Source organism: Asparagus officinalis, chromosome 9 (genome assembly GCF_001876935.1).
Source record: "Asparagus officinalis chromosome 9, Aspof.V1, whole genome shotgun sequence".
Classification (NCBI taxonomy): domain Eukaryota; kingdom Viridiplantae; phylum Streptophyta; class Magnoliopsida; order Asparagales; family Asparagaceae; genus Asparagus; species Asparagus officinalis.
The window spans coordinates 35545732-35568618 of record NC_033802.1 but is presented as its reverse complement, the minus strand read 5'-3'; the positions used below and the strand labels follow the sequence as shown (position 1 = coordinate 35568618).

The window sequence follows — 22887 nt, the reverse complement described above, 5'->3', positions numbered from 1 at the left end:
GACCACATGGAGGTGGCCGATGAGTGCACGGGCCACTTGGTTTGCCATTCTGATGGCCGATGAACGTGTGGGCCACTTGGCGGTGGGTGGTGAGCACGCGAATCACTTGGAGCTGGCTGATGAGTGCGCGAGCCACATGGAGGTGGCTGATGAGCGTGCGGGCCACTTGGCGGTGGCCGGTAAGCACGCAGGCTACTTGGCGTTGGCCGTTCAGGTGGTTCGTCACCACGTCATCAATGGTTTGTTGATTCACTTCATACGCTTGTCGGCGTCAGATGATCCTCTTTGACTCGGATAATCCTCTTCTATTTGGATAATGATGTTTATCGTCTTCTCTTCGTCTCGAGCTGTGTACGGGCACCTATAGGCATTTTTAGACGCCCACAATATCCTCATTTTTTTTTATTTTTCATAAGACTAGGTGAAATACACATGCACTACACATGCACTGCACATGGTCAAATATTATAATTATTTACTTTAAGTTTATTTATTTACTATAACATGGCTGTAAAAAACTTTATAATTATCATAATATATAAATTTCTTTGGATATTTACATGTGTGATTTTTACATTTTATCTTCCAGAGAAATAGTGATGTTTAAAGACTTAAAATATTAATGATTTAAGATTAATTAGTAATTTGAATGTATAATTTCAAAATATTAATAATGTAAGGGACAAATATAGAAAAAAATAGTATTATTAATAAAACATAAATTCTTGAATTCATTAAGGAAAATGATAGGTTTTATGTAGTCATTAAGGATTTTGTTCTATTATAAAAAATCACTTCCACCTATTATTTATCTAGCGATCGAGTATATAGATATTCAAGAACTTTTTTCTAAATTTTTTAAGTTAGAATGTGCAAATTCAATCAAGAAAGAAAATATAAATTATGTGATCAATTCTAAAATTTGATGTTGTACTCTTTTTACATCTTCCCAACTACTAATTGATTTGTCAAAACGATTACTCTCTAGTTTCAAAAAATTACAAAATATAGTCCGAGAATGATTTGTACATATTATGCACTCATATTAATTATTATGTACTCATATTGATTGTATCTTAACAAAATAATTCATATCTATCCAATGCCAACCAACGTCCACAAATTTAGCTTAAGAAGTTAGAAGAATACAGTATCTGTAATAATACTCATATCCAAGCTATGAGCTTCATAAAACTTATAAGCATGTGAACAATATACAATGACAACTTAATTTATTTCGTCAAATAATTTATTACAAATCATTAAAGACAAGGGGAATCAGAAGGATCATATACCCATCCTAAATAAATATTATATTTCTCGTAGAGATTCTTATAGCAAAAAAATTTTAGAGTTGATGTGTAGGATAAATTTAAGGACAAATAACTCAAACCAGTTCATTGAGTGATAAACTTGCTATAAACTCCACTCTTATAAAATTGTTATCACATGTGCCTTAAGTTGTGCTTTTGGTTAAAAGTTAATTTTAAAAAACTTCCTCTCAACTATGGAGGGCATGACAACCCCCTCCCCCCCCCCCCCCCCCGACAAAACTAATTAAGACTAAGTAAATCTCTGCCAAGTTTTGGGTGTTTTGTAGATAATTTATCTCAACTTAAAAAAAAATTAATTTAACCATAGTGAACTTTTCTCAATTAAACTTAACTTCTCAAAACTAACATCATTGAGTCTTATATATTATATGACAAGTATTGACTTGGAAAGACCAAAATATCAATCAATCATAACCCCCCCCCCCCCCCCACCCCCCGACAAAACTAATTAAGACTAAGTAAATCTCTGCCAAGTTTTGGGTGTTTTGTAGATAATTTATCTCAACTTAAAAAAAAATTAATTTAACCATAGTGAACTTTTCTCAATTAAACTTAACTTCTCAAAACTAACATCATTGAGTCTTATATATTATATGACAAGTATTGACTTGGAAAGACCAAAATATCAATCAATCATAAAAGAATTATATTAGCTTTTGCCAGATAAAAGAGGTGATATAGAGGAAAAAAGAATTATAAATTGGTTGTGATCATTTTATTATCAGTTGAGGGTTTCTTTTTAATTAAAATTTCTTTCTTCAAAAGGGTATTTTGTCCAAATCACAATCTAAGTAACTATGTTAAGGGGGTTTGTTGATGGAAGTGTAAAAGATTAGGAGAGTTTTTATGAGATACTCTATAGTTGAGAGATGTTTTCTAAATTTGCACCAAAATTAAGAGGGGTTATCTATAACACCCCGCATAAATGACGTGGTTTTGTCAAATTGAATCAGTTAAGTGGGTTTTTTAAGACAATCCCCATAGTTGAGAGGGTTTTAAAAAAATTAACACTTCTTTTAAATACGGTTTATTTATAGCTTCTCCTTTGAAATTTTAATAATTTAATAATAGCCTCTAAAATTATGAACAATTTCAAAATTTTGTGGGAATAACATAGAATCATTGGATCTTTAAAATCAAGGAACTAATATCTAAATAACGTTTATATATTTGTTCTTATAGGCACTCTATTAAATATCGACTAATATATTGCTATATCGGCTAATATATTGGGTTAAAGACTTTATCTCGGTAATATTTTATATTATTTTCTTTTGTTTGTTGATTTTTTGATATATCGACCATCATCGAAAATATGGCTAATATATCTATTTGAAGATATCAAGAAAATCATATCATTTTTAATTTGATTGTGTGCTGGGGTTTGGATCGTGTTTGGGAAACAAAATCAGAACCCACAAAGCCCACAAAAGCCACAATTCTTCTCCAAATCTCTCCACTCTAGGCTCTCCCAAATCTTAAGCATATATTTTGATGCAAATTATTATATTTAAAATTCATTAGTATGTTAGATTACATATTACGATGTCATGTTATGTGAATATTATCTCATATAACACCCAATATTACATACATATCCCTAATTTTTATAACTCGATATCATGGAATTTATTTTTTTAATATTTATTTGACGCCCAACACTTTGTACTAGTCCTTCAAAAGGCTACTCTAAAGTTTTCTAAGCGAAGTATATAATTTTAAGAAATAATTCAAATTCTTGAGACTCATTTAAAATATGAATGCTTTAATTTTTCCACATCTCCTCTACTATATAAATATAAGCTAAGCATCTGATCTTATATTGCATGATGAATATTATTTATCAATGGGATCATATACTATTGTTTGTGGATAACAAAGGTTTCAAATCTTTTGTAGGCTTAATTGAACTGAATTACCTTGTAGTTTACCAACATTATACTTATATACCTCCACTTGTATCTTACTGCACTTTTTAAAAAAAATTTAGATAATGTATATTGATGCACTTAAATATCCTAATGTTTTCTAAAATTTAATGTTTGTACCTTCTGTCTTGTTACCTAACATAAGAATGTTCTTTGTAATTTTCCTATATGAGTTTTATGGTATAATTTTGGGATAATTCTATGTTTTCTACTCTTTCCATAAATACTTTATTGACATGCAATTATCCATTAATATATTATTATACATTACTAATAATTAATATGATGTAGAGTTTTATAATAACTTTGGAAGTTCTAGGGACCAAATTATGCAAACTTAAAGTGACATATAATATAATTAATTTACAATGATAATTAATTTTGTTTAGTTAGTATTAGAATGTAATATCAAAAGAGAATAAGGGTAATATAGTCATTAGAAAGTTTTTTCACAACTCCCTCTTTTAAAGGGAGTATGATTTGTTCAACTAAGTTTAATAACAAATTTAACATACACTAATGGTTAAAATATACTAAACTTAGCATGTAAATGTCATATGAGAATTTTTACATGAAAATTTTCATGTTTGCACAAAAGAATGTATAAATATGTCAATTTAAATAACTAGTGCATATAAATGCTATGGAAAAAATAGGCAGGAGCATGTACTTGCAAAATGAGTAGAACTATATGATATCTAAGTGCTGTTTAGCCTCTTCTTAATTACAATTGTATTTTAAATTATGCTTTTTAAGAAAAAAAACTATACCTTGTTAAATTCAAGGTCCTACGGGTGTGTTTGACAACTCACTAAAATTGGTTCAAACCTATTACTTAAAGTGGTTTTGACAAGAACTAGTTTAATTGTGGACCATCTTCACCATGTTCTACAACTAAATCAGTTTAGAGGCAAAAAATGAACTAAATTAAATTGGGTCAGTTCTGGCTTGGTTTTTGCCAATCAACAAAACACTTTAAACTAGACCTAAAAAGTGACACCATTTTGCTAGTTTAGCCTAAAAATAATGTCAGCGATAGTTTAGACTAAAAACTAACAAATACGATGATAAATAGACATTTTCAGTGGTGGAGATAATTTTTAAGAAAAAAAATTAAGTGATTTTTGCATGTAGACCCCTCACTCTCCTATATTTTTCAAATTAACCCCTCAAAAAAGTTTTAAAATTTGTAAAACAAAATGTCCCTTCCCTCCATCTCCTCCATTTTCTTCTCCTTCAATCCCCAACAATCCTTCCTCTCTTCCACTCATTCTTCATCCTTTCCCATACTCATTCCTATTTTCTCTTTTCCACCATTTCCTTCATTCTCTTCTCCTTCCAATCCCTATCCTCCCCTTCTCCCTCTCACCACTCTCTCTTTCCTTGCTCCGCCCACTCCCTCTTCAACTCCTAATCAAAGGAAAAAAAAACGTCCTCCTCCTCTTCTTCTCTTAGACCCAACATCAAATATTCTATCAAATACCAAACCTCCTTCTCCTCTTCATCTCTTCCGCTCCTCCTCTCTCTCCTTCCATACTCTCTCCACTCCCTCTTCACCTCCAATTAGGGCTGAGCATGGTTCGGTCCAAATCAAAAAAACCGACCGAACCGACCCGAACCGACCCGGAAAATCGGTTTTATGAGTAGGGCGGTTTGGGTCGGTTTTGAAAACTTTTCAACCCGAACCGATCCGAACCGACCGAATATAGTACAATACTACTCATTCTGATCTCAAACCCTAGCCGACCCGTCCCCAAAGAGTTAAAGACTCAAACCCTAAACTCATTTTCTGAATCATTATGGGTTGAAAATAATATCATTATATCAGTGTCTAATGTTTTATAATCTCCTACTTTGTTGATATCTTTTTTTTAACATAATTTGTTGTTTGATAAGAAGTTTGATGAAGTTAGAACCGAATAAACCGAACCGAACCGCACCGAACCGACTTGCAACAGTTCGGTTCGGTTTTGAATTATAGGCGGTTCGGTTTGGTTGTTCAAATTTTGATAAAAACTAAACTGAACCGACTGTTGCACACCCCTACCTCCAATCATCAAAAACTCAATCTTCCCCTATTCTTTCTTTCTCAGACCTAACAAAGAAAAGAAGATAGAAAAGCAAAAGTAGTTAAGAAGTGATGGATTTCGAGAAAGAGGAAAATGAGGAGGTAATAGGGAGGATATCAAAAGAAAATTAAGAGAAAGCGAGTGGGAGAGAGAATGAGAGGTTGAGGATTGCGATGAGAAAAGAATAGAGAAGATGGTGGGAAGGAGGAGGGACGAGATGGTGGGCAGGACGCAGGGGGATGAGAGAGGGTTTTTTTATACATATTTTAGAACTTGAGGCCCCGAGGGAATAAATTTGAAAAATATGGGAGAGTGAGGGGTCTATATGCAAAAATCAATTAAGCTTAAAAATTGTCTTCAGCTCTGGAAAATGCCTATTTATCATCGTATTTATCACTTTTCATACTAAACCATTACAAAGTTACATTTTAGGTTAAATTGATAGAAAAATGTTACTTTTTAGACTAATCTGCTATTTTAGTCGCGGAAATTATGAACAGAAATGTAGAAAAACACTTAGGGGCTGTTTGGTTGTTGTTGGTAAAGTTGTGTATTTATGACACAACTTGGAAAGTTGTTGTCCACCTCATCAATTTTACTTTTATACTTTTCTTTGTTTGTTTTTGATTCTATTGGAATCATAAATTGCTTGTTTGTTTTGCAAATGAAACTTTAATTGTTTGTTTGGAAAGTGTAAAAAGTGGTCCCTACTCAAATGATCATATTGGTTGGTCATAAAAAAAGACATGATTTTAGGAGAAAGCTGACATTGAAATCAGGAAAAAATAATAAAAAATAATTTCAACCAATATGATAATTTGAGTAGGGACCACTTTTTACACTTTCCAAACAAACAATTGAAGTTATATTTGCAAACCAAACAAGCAATTTATGATTCCAATGGAATAAAAAACAAACAAAGAAAAGTGAAACCACTTTACAAGCCACATCAGCATATGAAATCACTTTACACTATTTTCACAACTACAAACAAACGATTGAAAGTGATTAGGGGTTTTTGGTTGTATGTTTTTACCATGTCAAAGGATGGAAAGTGTAAAAAAGTGGGTCCCATTATCAGCTTTCATCACTTTCAATTGTTTGTTTGTAGTTGTGAAAATAGTGTAAAGTGATTTCATATGCTGATGTGGCTTGTAAAGTGGTTTCATAAAAAAAGACATGATTTTAGGAGAAAGCTGACATTGAAATCAGGAAAAAATAATAAAAAATAATTCCAACCAATATGATCATTTGAGTAGGGACCACTTTTTACACTTTCCAAACAAACAATTAAAGTTACATTTGCAAACCAAACAAGCAATTTATGATTCCAATGGAATAAAAAACAAACAAAGAAAAGTATAAAAGTAAAATTGATAAGGTGGACAACAACTTTCCAAGTTGTGTCATAAATACACAACTTTACCAACAACAACCAAACAGCCCCTTTAATAAAAGTAAAAGATTTTGTGGGCACAACTGACAAGATCATTTAGCTTTTGCCTCCTTTCCCCAAATCATAGAAGTGGCAACCCCTCATTGTCAAGGATTCTAACAATCTGTACTAATTCTATCATTTATCACTGATCAATTTCTAATCAAGCACTCATTACTGAAACAAAAAATGACTCATTAAATTAATGTCAAACTGCCAGACAAAGAGAGAGAAGAGACTGAAAGGGAAGCATGAGAGAGAAAAAAACAGAGGTCTAAAGTTATCTTGCTCTCTCTTATTCTCTGCTAAACTGCAACCATTAGTAGTAAAAATTATGTGCCAGAAATTAAAGAATCGGGCTCTCTGGCGGGAATAAATTGAACTTATTTTGACAGGAATAAGGGAAAATATATAACAAAATTAAGTTTTTTGGGGTTTTCTCCTAAAAAGACCGCATGACCAAAAAAGGCTCATACTGGTTCGCGTTCAGATGTCCGGATATGAGGAATTAAGTTGAATTAACGAAATCAAACCAGCGAAACAAAAAAGCTATATTCTCTAGCTAAAATTCCTTCCTAACAATTATGATGAAAAAATAAAATTTATTTGTAAACTTCACTTGACATCCCTAAATTTTTTGAGGTTTTTGCATGCGACGTCTCCTAAACTTTTTTTATTCTACTTAATCACTTGAACTTTGAGTGTCTATTTGACCCCTTTAAACTGACGTTTTCTAGCACATCCCATGTATTGAATTCGTTAATGAAAATGTCAAAATGTCTTTTTCGAAGTATAGCCTCCTGATAGTTGTTACTCGTTAATAGGGAAATGCATCAAATATCCTTTTAGAAGTATGAGCCCTAACTTATTACCAATAAGAGAATTACACAACACCAGGGTTTCGCACATAACCTCCTTTATTTGGCTACAATTGTCCTTTGCCCTGATCACAATGGAGATAGAGATAACAGATAATTTAAATGGATAGTTCTCCACCCGAATAGAGTAAGATATTTTAAATGAAAGCTGATATTAGAGTTAGATTTTAAATGAAAGCACTGGCATAGATCTAATGTATATTAGAGAATTTGTATGATAATATTGATTATTTTAGAACCAAAATTCAAGAAAACAAATACTGAAAAAGATAGCATATGTTTTTTATTGGGTCTTTAATCATCATAGGTTAACAAGGTACATATCATGTCATCATATTTTCACGCCTGCCGTCCCTTTTTTTTTTGGCTCAAAATCAGTTTATAATTTCAATTAGCTAATTTTTTTTTGAACGCCAATCCGTACAAAGTCAAATAAAAACCTTGACTCAAAGCAATTCATAATTGAGCTTTAAAAAAACCGAACCGCTCTTTTTTACTTTCTCGGTTGTCTTCTTACCCCACTGCTTTCTCTTCCTCTTCACATGCGCTCTCCAAAAAAGGTGAGATTTTCACTGCTTAAATTAATAGAAAAACTATTCCGTTTCCATGTTGCATTAAATATGGTGAAATTTTGAAAGAAGTTATTCTGAGAAGATCACCGCCCTATTCAAAATCCCAACATTCCATAACCCCCCTCCCCTTCACGGATTTCTTCCTTCTTTTAATGGTGGTTTGAGTGAGGGGTCTCCATTGGGTCTTTGCCAAGATTGGATTTTGATGTGGTGGGTTGATTTTTCTTAGGTTTTTACCAATTGAGTCTTCACTAATTTTGAGCTTTGTTGTCTTTCTGTTTGTTTTTCTGTGGGGGCTTTGTTGTTGACTCAATGTGTTTATTTGGTTTTTCTTTGCTGCACTGTGTTCCTGCTTTCACTTGAGAGTTTGCTAATTTTTTAAATTCTTTTTGTTATAAATTTTGGGTTTTATGGCATCTTGTTTTGAGTGATCTTCTTTTTTTTAAAAAAAATCTTTTTCTTATGTAGGTTTTGGTTGTTTTTGAAGAGGTTTGATCTGTTGGGGGTGAAATTTGGGAACCATTAAGCTCTAAGTAGTTGCTTGGCTATGGAATTCTTTTGAGATGAGCCCAGGAGAGAATGAGGGCTTGGAATCGGGGTCGCCCCATTCGGAGAAATTCCCAGAGGGTCAGGTAAGTTTTGTTGCTTGTTTTGATCTGTACTTTAAGTTCAAGTTAATTTGTTTTCGGTGCTTTGTTACGATGTGCAAGTTTGTGACATGGATGAAACTATAGAAGGAACCAAGCTTTACTTGAATCATTTGTTGAACTCGAAAGACTGTTGAAACTTATTCTGTCATTTTATTTGAAGCATTAGGGAGTCTCATATGGTGAAGGATTGCTTAGTTTGGTCAATAATATAGTATATTGGTGATGATAATGCTGGTCAGCCTTTTGATGTTACCGAACATACAGTTACTATGCTCTTATATGATAAGTATCAATAGCTGATGTCTCAAATACCTATCTTTGTTTTTTCTTGTTTGTGAATTGCAAGTATTGGACCACAAACATTTGGAGAGCAGTCTGATTCTGTTTCTATTTGTGGTTGCAATCAATTTGTGATTCTGCATCAGTATTAATTGGCAGATCGACGTGTAAAGGAAATAAGAACTCAGGGACGCAATAAAATCCCTGCTTCCCCTTTTGGCCTGATTATGTAAGATTGATTATGGATGAATTATCTGTACACTTGAAGATTTATGAATTTCATTTATGTTTTAGTATCCCTAGTGAGGTAATGATTAACAGACTTATTTTCTTTCCTTTGAAATTCAAAATCCAATATGCAAAACTAAAGTAGATTTGAAAGGTTAAACAAATCAGTTCTTGAGCTCTTTGGAAACCTACACAAATTTATTGAAATTCAATTTAATGCTTAACCTACTAAGAGCTGGTGGAGATTGTCATTGCTTTCATATTCTTCTTGGTCACAACTTTTTGAAATGGCATTAGCAGTCTAGAAGGTGACTGCCTGATGTTTTCTTTCAATCATAACTTTGTGTTCGTGTTTTTCCTTGTTGTCTCATGTTTCTTTCAGATATATGGAACTAACACATAACTTACATGAGGTTTAATAATCTTGAGCTTTGGCTCATTTTTTTAATGATAACATCTTCCCAAGTCTATTTAATATCTGCTTAGAGTATCTCGCCACAAATTTTTTCAATAATTGATCTAAAAAGGTATCCAAATCTATTCAGAATCTGCGACAGAAACTGAAATGTATCTTTCGTATACAGGAGGGATTGAGGATTTCCCTGGATGATAGTTCTTCAACTGATGCTTACTCTAATCATGCTCAATCACCAGTGATTTCATCTAACTCCAGTGAGAATGAGTTCCAAGAAAGTGTGAAGAGCCTCACTGAGAAACTATCAGCTGCTCTTTTGAATATCAGTGCTAAAGAGGAATTGGTGAAGCAACACTCAAGAGTAGCTGAAGAAGCTATTTTGGGTAAGAATCTTCCATTTCTTATTTCCCCATCATTAAACCTATAGTTTTCTTGTTGCTCAGATTTGGACTATTGAAACTTAAATTTGGCATTATCCTGTTAAATGATAAGTAAGAAGTAACAACATGCATATTTTTGTTACTTGATTTTCTGAAACTTCTTTTAAGTTGAGCATATGTTGAAAATTGAAAACTAAAAAGGAAGATAGCTTCCCATTAAAAGAATTTGTGTTCAAAGTTTTATGTGTGCACATCATATAACAACCATTAAATTGATTAGTCCTATTATTTATTTGTATTATACACGAGGAATGGTTTAAGTGAGTATCTAATGGTTTTCTACATATGAATCTGATACGAGTCGCCGGAGAAGCACCCTTGATCACAGAATTATCAAGAGTGGGTTGTGAAGAAGACGATAGAAAAACACAAGAACAATTCAATTTTAGGCGAGAGAAAATACATTCTCTAGATTATGAGAATAATAGATTACAAATACCACTCTCACAATCTCTCTAGAATCAGGAACAATCTCCAATTCTCTCTAAACCCTAATCTCTTGGTTAGGATCTCACCTTTCTGATTTCTCTGATTGTTTAGAACCCTAAAACAATCATCTTTATAGAGTTTGCAACATGGATGACAAACTTATAATTAAACAAACCAAAATCAAATAGGAAAATAGAGTTCCAAACGAAACAGGAAGGCTCAGGAAACCATCGTGGTCGACCGCAGAGAACATCGCGGTCGACTGGATCCAACGACAGAAACCAAAACCTATTACAGGGTTTGGCCGGTCGACCGCACATGTCGCTACGCTCGACCGGCAAAAGTCCAGAGACCTCCTAGGATTTTGTGCACATTCGCGGTCGACCGCGCCGTCACGTGCGATCGACCGCTGGAAGCTCAAAACGTTTCCTGCAGTTTCTTCTTAGAATCTTTACCTTTGTCTCCTTCAATGACGTCCACGTCTCTATTCTCAAGATATTATGAGAATCATCTATGCTCAAGCTCCCGAAGCAAGGAAGAAGATACACCCGTATCATGGCTTGCTCGTTTAGGAACTTGAAATCCCTTTCAAGTTAGAACTGTAGCTGAGGGAACTCGCGAGTCCCTCTTTCTTTTCTGAACCACTTAACCTTGTTAAGAATTTGGTCTCGACGTCTGATCAGAAACAACTCATTCGTCCCGCGTCTCGTCGTAGTCACATTCCGCTCCAAATTACAACCCTCTTTCAGTGACTCCTTATAAGAACTAAGCATAGCGCAACAAACTTCTTGTTTGCATTCACTAGCCTCTTCGCTCGGTTCATCGTCACCAAGTTTGTCTCCTTCGGAAAAGATGCCGAACGAAATATGAAATTTTCACCATCTTTGGTGAATGTGTACTTTTGAGCCCGTCTCTCGTAGATCGCGTATCTATCTCACAAATGGTGATTACCCAGTATAACCTGACAAACATCCAATGGAACTACGTCGCACGTAACCTCGTCAATATACGACTCATGGAGCGCAAATCTGAAAGTACATTGATCAACTATACTTAGTCCCGTCTCCTTCTGAATCCACCCCAATGGATAGGGATTTGGATGCTTGACTGTCTTCAGACCCAGCTTCTGAACTAAGGCCTCGGATATCAAATTCTTTTCGTTGCCTAGATTAACTATGAAATCTACCAAACTGGTCTTCACCTGCAACTTAAGAACAAAGAGCTGCTCTATAGGGTCGTTGTCCTCTTTCGTGATCTGTTTCCTCGTCATAAGATTGAGACTATTGTTGGGTTCTGTCGTCCCCGAGACTTCTTTCGGAACTTGAGCTATCATGTATGTCTTTTTCTCTTTCTTCTTTAACCCATTGGTTTAAGATGATGATACTTCTCCCAGTACCGATCAGCTATGTGTCCTGTCTTTTCACAATGACTACAAATCAGCCCTGCTTTTTCAGGATCACCCTTCTTCTTCTCCTTCTTAGATTGAGAACCACTAGACTCACCTCCAGTTTGTTTAGTCTCTCCTTTGGATTCGTTGCTCCTCTTCTGCTTGCCTTCGATAGCAATAGCCTTCACGCTCGCCTCTGTAATAGATTCCACCGTGAATAGTTTCATCTCCTTCCGGATGTACTCGCTCAAACCCGTCATGTACTTCATAAACACAAAATATTCCTCAGTCGTAATATCGAGGACCATCGTCTGTTGTTGGAACTACGTGGTGTATTCTTGAACTGTTTGATTGACTCTTTGGCGCAAACTGTACCACTTGTACCAACGCTCCTTAAGGAATCCCATCGGGTAGAATTGTTTCCTCAGTAGCTCCTTAAACTTATTCCACGACACCGTCTTTCTTTCCTGCTTGCAATAGGATTTTCACCATGTCAATGCATGCCCCGAAAACTTTAAAATCGCGAACACGAGCTTGTCCTTGGATGAATATCCGTAGAGGGTAAAATATATCTCCATCCGTTCGATCCAATCATCAAGCCTCTCGACATTGACACTCCCATCATAAACATGAATCTCCATCTTGAAGTCTATTTTTAAATCCTGGTAAGAACCCTTACCCCATTGATGTGGAACAGTCTTGACAATTTTAGCCTCCTCTTCAGAATCAGATTCCTCTCCTTCCTCATCGGACTCTACAAGTCTCTTCTTGTCTTTCGAAGAAGATTCTTTTTTTTGTCATTTCCTTAGAAAAGATTGACGAGCTGTTTGAGAGTTGAACACATTGCCTCCATCTGTTTCTCTAATGCATCTAGTCTTGCTGAACTATCCCCTTCAGTCATCTTTTTCTTCCTTAATCTCTGAACTCTTTTTAAAGAAATAAGGATCTCGCCTACCTTCTTGTATTCCGATCGAGTAAGGACCATACACATGACCCCCCTTTCACAGGATCTAATCGCTCTGATACCAATTTGATACGAGTCGCCGGACGAGCACCCTTGATCGTGAAATTATCAAGAGTGAGTTGTGAAGAAGACGATAGAAAAACACAAGAACAATTAAGTTTTAGGCGAAGAAAAATACATTCTCTAGATTATGAGAATAATAGATTATAAATCCCTCTCTCTCATAATCTCTCTAGAATCAGGAACAATCTCCCAATTCTTTCTAAACCCTAATCTTTTGGTTAGGATCTCACCTTTTTAATTTCTCTGATTGTTTAGAACCCTAAAACAATCCTCTTTATAGAGTTTACAACGTGGATGACAAACTTGTAATTAAACAAACCAAAATCAAACATGAAAACAGAGTCCCAAACGAAGCAGGAAGGCTCAGGAAACCGTTGCGGTCGACCGTAGAGAACATCGCGATCGACCGAATCCAACGACAGAAACCAAAACCCATTACAGAGTTTGGCCGGTCGACCGCACATGTCGTTGCGGTCGACTGCCAAAAGTCCAGAGACCTCCCAGGATTTTGTGCACGTTCGTGGTTGATCGCGGCGTTACGTGCGGTTGACTGCTGGAAGCTCAAAACGTTTCATGCAGTTTCTTCTTAGGATCTTTACCTTTGCCGCCTTCAACGACGTCGTCCACGTCTCTATTCTCAAGATATCATGAGAATCATCTATCCTCAAGCTCCTATGAGGATCACTAAGCTCCCGAAGCAAGGAAGAAGATACACCCGTATCAGAATCAATTGATCCCAAAACTGACAATTTCACTTGCCAAGTTCATTAGCTCTGTGATATGAGCCTTATAAGCTTGGGATAATTTACAATAGATGTAGTTCAAACGTAGCAACGAGTTGGATGCACACAAGTAAAATATACTAATTGGCGATACTTTCTTTTAAAGAAGGCTAGTCACATATATTGAAAAGCTTGAAAGATGCTTCAAAGTTTATTTTTAGTCATTCTAAGAAAGTTGTTACTGCACCAAATGTGTGAAAGGACCTTCTTAACTGTAAGCACAACTGCACAAGTACTTGTAGTATGAAGCAGTCTCTTGTATGCCTTCTGGACATTTATATATTTTGTTTGAGAATTTATTAGGTGTTGGTGTTTCATATCGTGTCAGCATTTTGAAGGAGTGCTTCTAGAGTCCTATAAAATTGTAGAATCTCTGAAAGTAAAGGCGAAGTTCACGCACCATTTATAGTTTCTTTGTTATTACACCCTTCAGTTTTTTTGAGAGAGTATAAAATTATCACCCTCAACGATCACCACTACTTCGGAGTTTTGGTGTAGTGGTAGGGTCATTTGACATGGTATTAGAGTAGCCTAGATTCAATTCCCATCGGCTATAAATTTAAAGCGTGATACTGCTATGTGAGTCTAAGTTTCCGTCCATAAGAAGGACGTTCAACTTGTTGGAGCACTTTAGAGTACAAAATTAAAACCCTCAACCCTCACCACTACTTCAGAGGTTTGGTGTAGTGGCAGAGTCCTTTGACATGGTATTAGAACAGCCTAGATTCAATTCCCATCGGCCACAAATTTAAAGCGTGATATTACTGTGTGAGTCTAGGTTTTGGTCCATAAAAAAGATGTTCAACTTGTTGGAGCATGTTAGTGTACAATATTATAACCCTCAACCCTCACCACTACTTTTAGAGTTTTGGTGTAATGGCAGGGTCCTGAGCCAGTACCAATGCTATGGGTCAGGAGATGAATTCGCTGTCTGATTGATTGTTACTCTGCTAAGCAAGCATTTTCGGAACTTGTACATGAATTACCAAACTGTATGTTTACATTTGTACCCAGGCTGGGAGAAGGCAGAATCTGAAGTTGCAGCTTTAAAGAAGCAGCTTGAAACCACAAATCAAAAGAACTCTGCACTTGAGGATAAAATCAGTCATCTTGATGGGGCCCTCAAAGAGTGTGTTCGTCAACTCAGGCAAGCAAGAGACAACCAGGAGCAGAAAGTACATGACACTGTCACTAAGAAGACACAAGAGCTGGAGTCCAACAAATCTCAGCTTGAGAATCAAGTCACTGATCTGAAGAAACAGTTGGAAGCTTCTAAATTTGACACCGAGACCATTCTCACTGACAGTAATTCTAAAATTGAAGCTATTGAGAAAGAAAATGCAGCTCTCAGAGCCAAACTTTTTGCTCAATCAGAAGAACTCAAAGTACGAACCCTAGAGAGAGAATTAAGTACCCAAACAGCAGAAACAGCTAGTAAACAACACTTGGAGAGCATTAAAAAGGTGGCAAAGCTTGAAACCGAGTGTCGTAAGTTGAGAGCCATAGTGAAGAAAACATCATATGTTAATGATCACAAGAGCATCTCTAGCTCTGCTTGTGCAGAATCTCTTACAGATAGCCAATCTGATAATGAGCTGGGTTGTTCAGATTCATGGGCCTCAGCTCTAATTGCAGAACTTGATCAGTTCAAGAACGAGAAAGCCAGTGCCAGAGTCCTCACTAAGTCTATAGATATTGATTTAATGGATGATTTCCTAGAGATGGAGAGGCTCGCTTCGATGCCTGAGTATGACCGTGAAAGCTCTAACTTCGATATAGAAAGTGCTCCAAACAAAGTTACTGAAAAGGAGAGCTCATCAAAAGTTGAAGATGAAGTTGGGAAGCAAAAGACAGCTGGGTTAGAAGAAAAGGTTAAAAAGCTGGAGATTGCTTTGGCTGAGAGTAAAAAACAATTAGAGATCTCATGCAGTCAGCTAAATGTAGCAGAAGAAAAATTGGTTCAGTTGCAAAAGGAGCTCGAGTTGACGAAAGAATCCAAAGAGGCAGCTTTGATAGAAGTAGTGAGTTTAGATGCAAAGAGAAAAGTATTGGAGTCTCAATTAGAATTAAAGGCTGAGGAGAGTGGATTGTCTTCAGAGTTAAAGGCTAAACTAGAAGCTTCAGAGACAACAAGAGAGACCATTGAAACCCATCTTCACTTAGCAAATACAGAACTAGAGAAGCTACACAAAAAGATTGGGTTATTAGAAAGTAAAATCGAAGAGGAGAAAGAGCGATCTGCGGAATTTGTGGCTAAAATTGAAGCTATGGAGGCAATAAAGAAGGCGAGAGAGTCTCAATTGATATCTGCTGATTTTGAAGTTAGAGAGCTACAAAAGAAGGTGAATGTATTAGAAAAAAGAACTGAAGATGATAATTTGTCATCTACGGAGTTTGCAGCTAAGGTACAGGCGCTGGAGGTTGAGAGGAAGGAATTAGAGTATAAGCTTGAGTTGGCACTTAGTGAGGCTAAACAGCTAAGTGATAAAGTGGCGTTTTTGGAGGAGGAAGTAGATAATCAGAGAGCACTTTGTAATCAATTCTCAGCAAAGTGCAAGAATCTAGAGGATGAAATTTCTAGCATGAGGAAAGAAGCTGAACTCCGAGTTGCATCGTGCTCAAATGGAGACCTGACGGTCAAACAGGTAGATTAATAGCATATTGTTCATCTTATTGCTTTTCGCTTTCTTTGTTTCAGATATCAATTTTTTTATGACCTTCAATTTCTCTTGGAAAAAATATAATATATTCATGAAAAGGAAATCAAGGAGGGAAGGCATCTAATGTGAAAATAAAAGCAGGTGTCTCAAATTAGGAGAATTGTTAACTGTTTGCGCTACATGAAAGGATAAATTACTGATTTGATTTAAACCATTCTCTGCAATTTCTTTGCCAGCCAAGGCCATTATGTGATTTGTTGAACGGATATGCTATTAGGAAATGCCTTGCTTAGCGCTTAGGAGTTTGAGATGAGCTATCACTTGCCAAGTTTCTATGAATATTTAATAAAAAAAAAGAAAAAAAAGTGCAGATAACTCCTCTCATCTATACCATCATATATCACCCCTCAAATCATCTATTAGCACTTTTCACCCTTGGATTGACATTTTGAGAGGGATAAATTGCAGATAATCCCTCTTCCTGCAAATTGAGGGGGCAAGTAAATGGTAACAAAAGAGTTGAGGTGATACACACTACTGAATGTATCATATAGATAAGGGGGCTATCTGCAAAAATTATGAATTATTAGTGAATGCCTCTTACATAACTGTACATGATATACACTCATTGTTTGGACTTTTGACTACAGGAAAAAGAGCTTGCAGTTGCTGCTGAGAAGCTAGCAGAGTGCCAGAAAACAATTGCCTCTCTTGGCCAACAATTGAAATCATTAACAATTTTAGACAGTTCCATGTTTGAACCTGAGAAATCCGAAATCAACGGAGGCGCACCAAATTACACTAAGATGACAAATTCTAGTGATCCTTTGGGTCACACAGGCAGTTATCCTGTTTCCATTGGTAGATTGTTATCTGGAAGCAGGGGCAGGAATCATACAGAAAACTAGTACATAGTAGAAAATGTTGTGGTATACAAGTTTTGATGTTGAACGTATTGCAGATGTAAAATTCTATAGAGATGATTGTTGTTAGAGAAATGGTTGTCATGAGTTGTTTGTGTGATTTGTTTCTTTTCTTCTTATTGGAATATAAAGTGGACCGGCAGATTAAAGGAGTTTATGTTGGTTTCTTATATTCTGAGACTTTATTGCTTGATATGAGTGGAGAATGATCAGTAAGTTCTTATTATATGAGTGGAATTAAAATTGTCAAATGAAACTCTTGTTGAAGACGCTTTTTGAATATATGAATATTTGGGGTGTATGTGGAAGAAAACCCAGTTCTTTATGAATGATATAGATCCAAAATTTTGTCACAAATCCATAGGACTCTACGAGCTAAGTTCAAGCTAAATTAGCAAATACTTCTTACTTAGTCAAAACAAGTTATATTTACTAGGGGTGCACAAAAATATCCGAATTTGAGGAAATATTTGTATCCGTGTAACGTGTTGTTTCGCTCAATTCATTGTCAAAATCGATTAGTCAATGTTGCACTTGAGCTTACCTATTTAAGCCACTTAAGTTTTCACTCATTTCCCGATGTGGGACTAAATGGGGTCTCGCAAGTTTTAATCCTTAAAATAATGGATTTGAGGTTTCATTTGATGAGATCAAGAGATCTAATCTTAGCTTTTGAGATATAACAAACATATGAATGAAATCTGTTTGTATATCCGCATGTATATACATACGCATTCATGTCCGATTGTAGCTGATATGAATTTGTATTCCTTTGTCAAGACATACCTATATCCATATCTATGATTGTATAGCATATAGTGATATGATAAATATTATATTCGAGCCATATCCGAACTGGATGCACCTCTAGTATTTATTCTTAAGATCATGTTTAGCTGATAATAACGAACGTTAAGAGTAAATGGACAAATGTAACAAATAGTTTTCTTACTAAGTTTTGATATGTATAAAATAAGCAAAACTTTATAGAGGTTCCTCATGTATTGTTCAAATAATATCTAGGGCCTTCATGTATGTTATCTCCGCCATCAAAATATCTCTTTTTCAGAAACTTCCATTAACTCTTGTTGACGTGGCAAGACAAATTTGTATTTTCATATTTTTAAAAAATTTTTGTTGCCTTGCCACGTCACTGACAAGTTAACAAGAGTTAATAAAGTTTGTGAAAAGGATCGAGGCTGATGATACAGGCGAAGTTAAGAGCCTAAATGGTGACTTCTAAACATGAAGCACCCATGGGTATTTTATAAATAGAAGAATATCATAGCACGTAACAACAATGGGTTCTATGGTGTAGTGGTTAGCACTCCAGACTTTGAATCTGGCGACCTGGGTTCGAATCCCGGTAGGACCTACTTTTTATTGTTTTGTGATGACCTCTCCTTTTAAATATAATTATTTTCCCCACAAACTTAACGCGCATGATGCCTTTAAATGTTTCGTGATGACCTCTCATTTTAAATATAATTTTTTTCCCACAAACTTAACGCGCATGATGCCTTCAATATAATGAGGGGGAGAAAGCAAAAAACACGCGGGCACGCGCACAAACAAGAGGGAACTCAAATGCGTTTAGCCCTGTTACTAATCGACTTTTTCATCTTCCACTTTTATATTTGTTATAACATGAAATAACTAAGTGCTAATTCTCCTCCAGGAGTCGACACGTGCCCCGAACTTGCTATACGTTGCACTAGCTCTACCCTATACAGGACGAATAGAATGACGTTATCACTCGACACTTCCCGAGGAGGGCCGAGTCGAAAGGAATCCTCAATTGGACCCAGCTGTTTAAAGCTGGCACCACGCATCTTTATTTTGCGAAGACCAAGTTGAAGAGCTCTCAATCCGGAATGCCTGAGTTAAAAGACGTCATTTATCGGCCTCTCTCAAAACCGAACGAAAGGCGACCATTCTTGAACTTCATGCCGATAATCGATCACCATCACATTAAATACATGATTGTAGTCATCATTATATTGACCCTAAAAGTCTTAATGACACATCGGATCTCGTCATCACCGTCACTATCACATTAATCGCATAGGTGACTCATACCACGCTCATTTGACACCTGTAACTGCTTGGACTCGACCGAAATTACACAACTACACTGTTGAATGTGCTATAAATAGGCGCACTATCCACTATAGGGAGGTAAGCAATCTTTCGCAACATCACACACATAGTAATCCTACTTTTCTCATCTAGTTAAGATCATTACTGACTTGATCGTTAGAGGAATCCCTAGAGAACTCAACTCTGATCCACTTATGTGTTTTTGTGTGCAAGATCAAGCCCACTGAGCAATATTAATAATCAACTATTGCTGGTGCACAATAAGAGAGAAAGATCGATAAGAATTCTTGTTTCTCAAAGGGAACAAGAATCTGAAAGCCTAATATCCCATCAAAGTGGGATATTTGCTCTTCCTCTCGTCAGCTCTAGGACTGCACGTCGAGGGATCCTAAAAACTATTACAATGGCCACAAACTCAAACAAACCGATTTTACGTGGTTCGGCAAACTGCCTACGTCCACGGGGCAAGGAGGGGAAGATCTACTATTAGAGAGGAGAATACAAATAGGGTTTACAATCTCTCAAATCTAAACCCTCAAACAATCTCTCAATCTCTCACAAAAGGGATACTAAAACCTAAGAGACGCTGCACAGAACTCCTCTTCAAAACAGCCAAAAAGCTATCTGCTTTTCTCTCTCTGCTTTGCTTGCACGCCGCCCAAAAGTTTCTTTTCACCCTCTGCTCTTTACCCGTTGCAGCCGCCAAAAGCCAAATTTTCTTTGCCTTGCTTCCGTTTATTCCCCCTCAGCCTTCGCACCAAACCCTAGGAGAGAATACAATTCCTATTTATAGCCTACAAATTCCATTCGGGTGGGCCAGGTTTGTCCAAGAACCCGCTGAACAAACTTCTTCCACACGGTTTCCTAACTTCGTGGCCTTCTTTATCCGCTGAACAAACTCCAATTCTCCAAAGCTTGTGGCCCCCACTTGAACACGAGAAAACCAAGTCTCGTGATCAGCTTCCCAAGCGGAAGACTGATGGGACAAGACTTCAGTGTTCACAATTCGTGCATATATCATTTACTTCAAGTTTTCCACGTCGTAGTGTTTTGACATTTTTGTTAACATTATTGATTCTCAATCCATAACAAGTCGAGAACCCAAATGAGAATGCAAACACTCTCCAAATGTCAGTATCAACTCACAAAATCGATCTCACCCCCATCAAAAAATCCAAACCGGCTGCATCATAAAGACTGCCTACGTATCCTCTTGCCCAAGGAATCAAGCCTAACGTAGTTCACTCAAATAGCCTCCAAAGGCCTCAATTCACTAGAAGAGTTCGCAACCCTTCTCCAATATCATCAACTCTGCGGCTAATAGCACCTCCAATGGCCTCAAACACCTCCACCTGAGGCGAACCAATGGTCATATCCAAACTATGTCTGCCAGCTGCACTCGATTCAAAACCCAACTCATCATCTGCACATAAATCCAAATGACTCCCACGCTGTGTCACCTCAGCTGGAATCCCAACCAATGCCGAATGACCTAGAGTATGTGGGAAAATCCCCACCCAATGTGGAGTAGCATCAGTCTCCACCCGCTGCGATACCTCTAAGGTCTGTCCAAAGCTCTCCACCTGCTGAGAGTCAATTAGCTCCCTCATCGAAGCCTCAACCAAAGTGACACTACTAGACCTATCTTCCAATGGAGTTTTACCTCCAATCACAGCAGTTGACAACTCTTTAATAGGATGACCCAAATATGTCGAAGCCTCTGTCCAGAAACTCTTCTGCATACCATTGCTCGACCACAAACACCGTTCCTCCTCCAGCAAGGTACGGTTCTCCAAATTTGCCACCCTATCTAGCTGCCCCAAGATTTCCTTTCCAACGAAGTGTCTCGAAATACCGTGAGCTCGGCTCCAATACTTTCTGTCTATTACACACTTCTTCAATCTGTTGGATACTACTAGGACTTTCTCCAAAGGGGATTTGGTTGCAACCCAAACACGCCTAGAACAGCCACCAACAAAGGAAACCAAACGCCTATTACCTCCCAATGATGCCCCCTTGAAAGGCCCCCAAACATCCATGTGAACTCCTCCAGAACGACCCTTAGCACGGTGAATAGAGGTGTCACACTTCACCTCGGTCTTTTTGCTCACATCAACATGTTCACTGGACTTCAAACTGCAGGTCTTTGCACCCTCTTTCAATCTATGCGAGGAATCAATACGGGAATGGCCAAGCCCCAAATGCCGCAGTCTAGTCGAATCAACAGAAGTCGCCAGCTCTCCACCTGTCACTATACCTCCAGTCAAGTAATACAGGTTATTAGAACCATGTCCTCAACATGAACCTTCAGACCCTCTCCAACCAAAGCTCCAATCGAGATCAAGTTCTTCCTCAAAGAAGGAACATATCTCACATCATTTAACTCTCTAACAGTCCCGTTAAACATCTTTATGCGAATTCTTCCTATCCCAAGGATCTGGCATGCACGGTTATCAGCCATGTACATCACACCACTATCCAGCTTCTCAAAACTAGAGAACCATTCCCTTATAGGGCACACATGATAGGTCGCACCACTATCCAACATCCATTCAGATTCATCCGAATAGCTATCTGTAGGACTGATAGAAAGCGAATAAATAGAAGAGTCAGAATTATTACCATCCGATACGATGTTTGCTTCTGATGATGGTTGCTTCCCTTTTCCCTTCTGCTTATTCTTCATCCATTCGTCGAGCTTTGGGCAGTCTTTCTTCCAATGACCAGTCTCCTTGCACCAAGCACACTGATTTTTTCCAATTCTAGACTGTGACTTCCAATTCTTTCGGTTCAGATTCTTCCCTCTTGCGACCAAAGCCTCTGCTACCGGCTCAGTCGAATTCTCCTTATCCTTCTTCCGAAGCTGATAATTCACCAATGCAGCAGTGAACTCACTATACGAAAGGGATGCCTTCCCATTAATAAGAGTAAGGACGAATGTCTCATATTCCTCGTCGAGCAAGGAACTCAATAGCAATAATGCCTTGTTCTCATCTTCAATTATAACATCCACGTTCGCCAAATCCGCAAAAAGCTTCGTGTAGTGGTTCATGTGATCTCTAATGGAGGTTCCCTTCTTCAACTGGAAACGATAAAGTCTTCTCTTCAAATGCAAGCGGTTCTCAACACTCTTTGTCAGATACTTGCTTTCGAGAATCTCCCAAATCTTCTTCGCAGAAGTCTCATTCATCACATCATATTTTAGATCTTGAGTCAAACAAGACCTAATCACACCACACGCCGTTCGATTCATCTTCTTCCAAACCTTCTCTTCAATCTCATCTGGCTTGCCATCTAACTCCAATGTATCCTCCAAATTCTGCGCGTTCAGCGCATCCAAAACCTCGCATC

The 22887-nt window shown here is 37.0% G+C and overlaps 1 protein-coding gene and 1 non-coding gene across 6 annotated transcripts in view; both read left to right on the top strand.

Annotated features, from left to right (window-relative positions):
• The window catches only part of LOC109823807 (filament-like plant protein 1), a 71262-nt gene extending 53557 nt beyond the window's left edge, over nt 1–17705 (top strand). The window contains exons 1-5 of one of the 5 annotated variants that reach the window (XM_020390189.1): nt 8112–8204; nt 8685–8848; nt 9958–10171; nt 14868–16498; nt 17164–17705. In XM_020390189.1, the coding sequence (XP_020245778.1) occupies nt 8780–8848; nt 9958–10171; nt 14868–16498; nt 17164–17421 (2172 nt within the window). In that variant the 5' untranslated portion in view covers nt 8112–8204; nt 8685–8779 and the 3' untranslated portion in view covers nt 17422–17705. Of the gene's footprint in view, nt 1–8111; nt 8205–8240; nt 8427–8684; nt 8849–9957; nt 10172–14867; nt 16499–17163 lie in introns of those variants that run through there. The other 4 variants (XM_020390192.1, XM_020390191.1, XM_020390188.1 and 1 more) reach the window with 4 other exon arrangements.
• TRNAQ-UUG lies at nt 18740–18811 on the top strand. Its single transcript has one exon. It is a non-coding gene; the product is annotated as a tRNA-Gln (tRNA).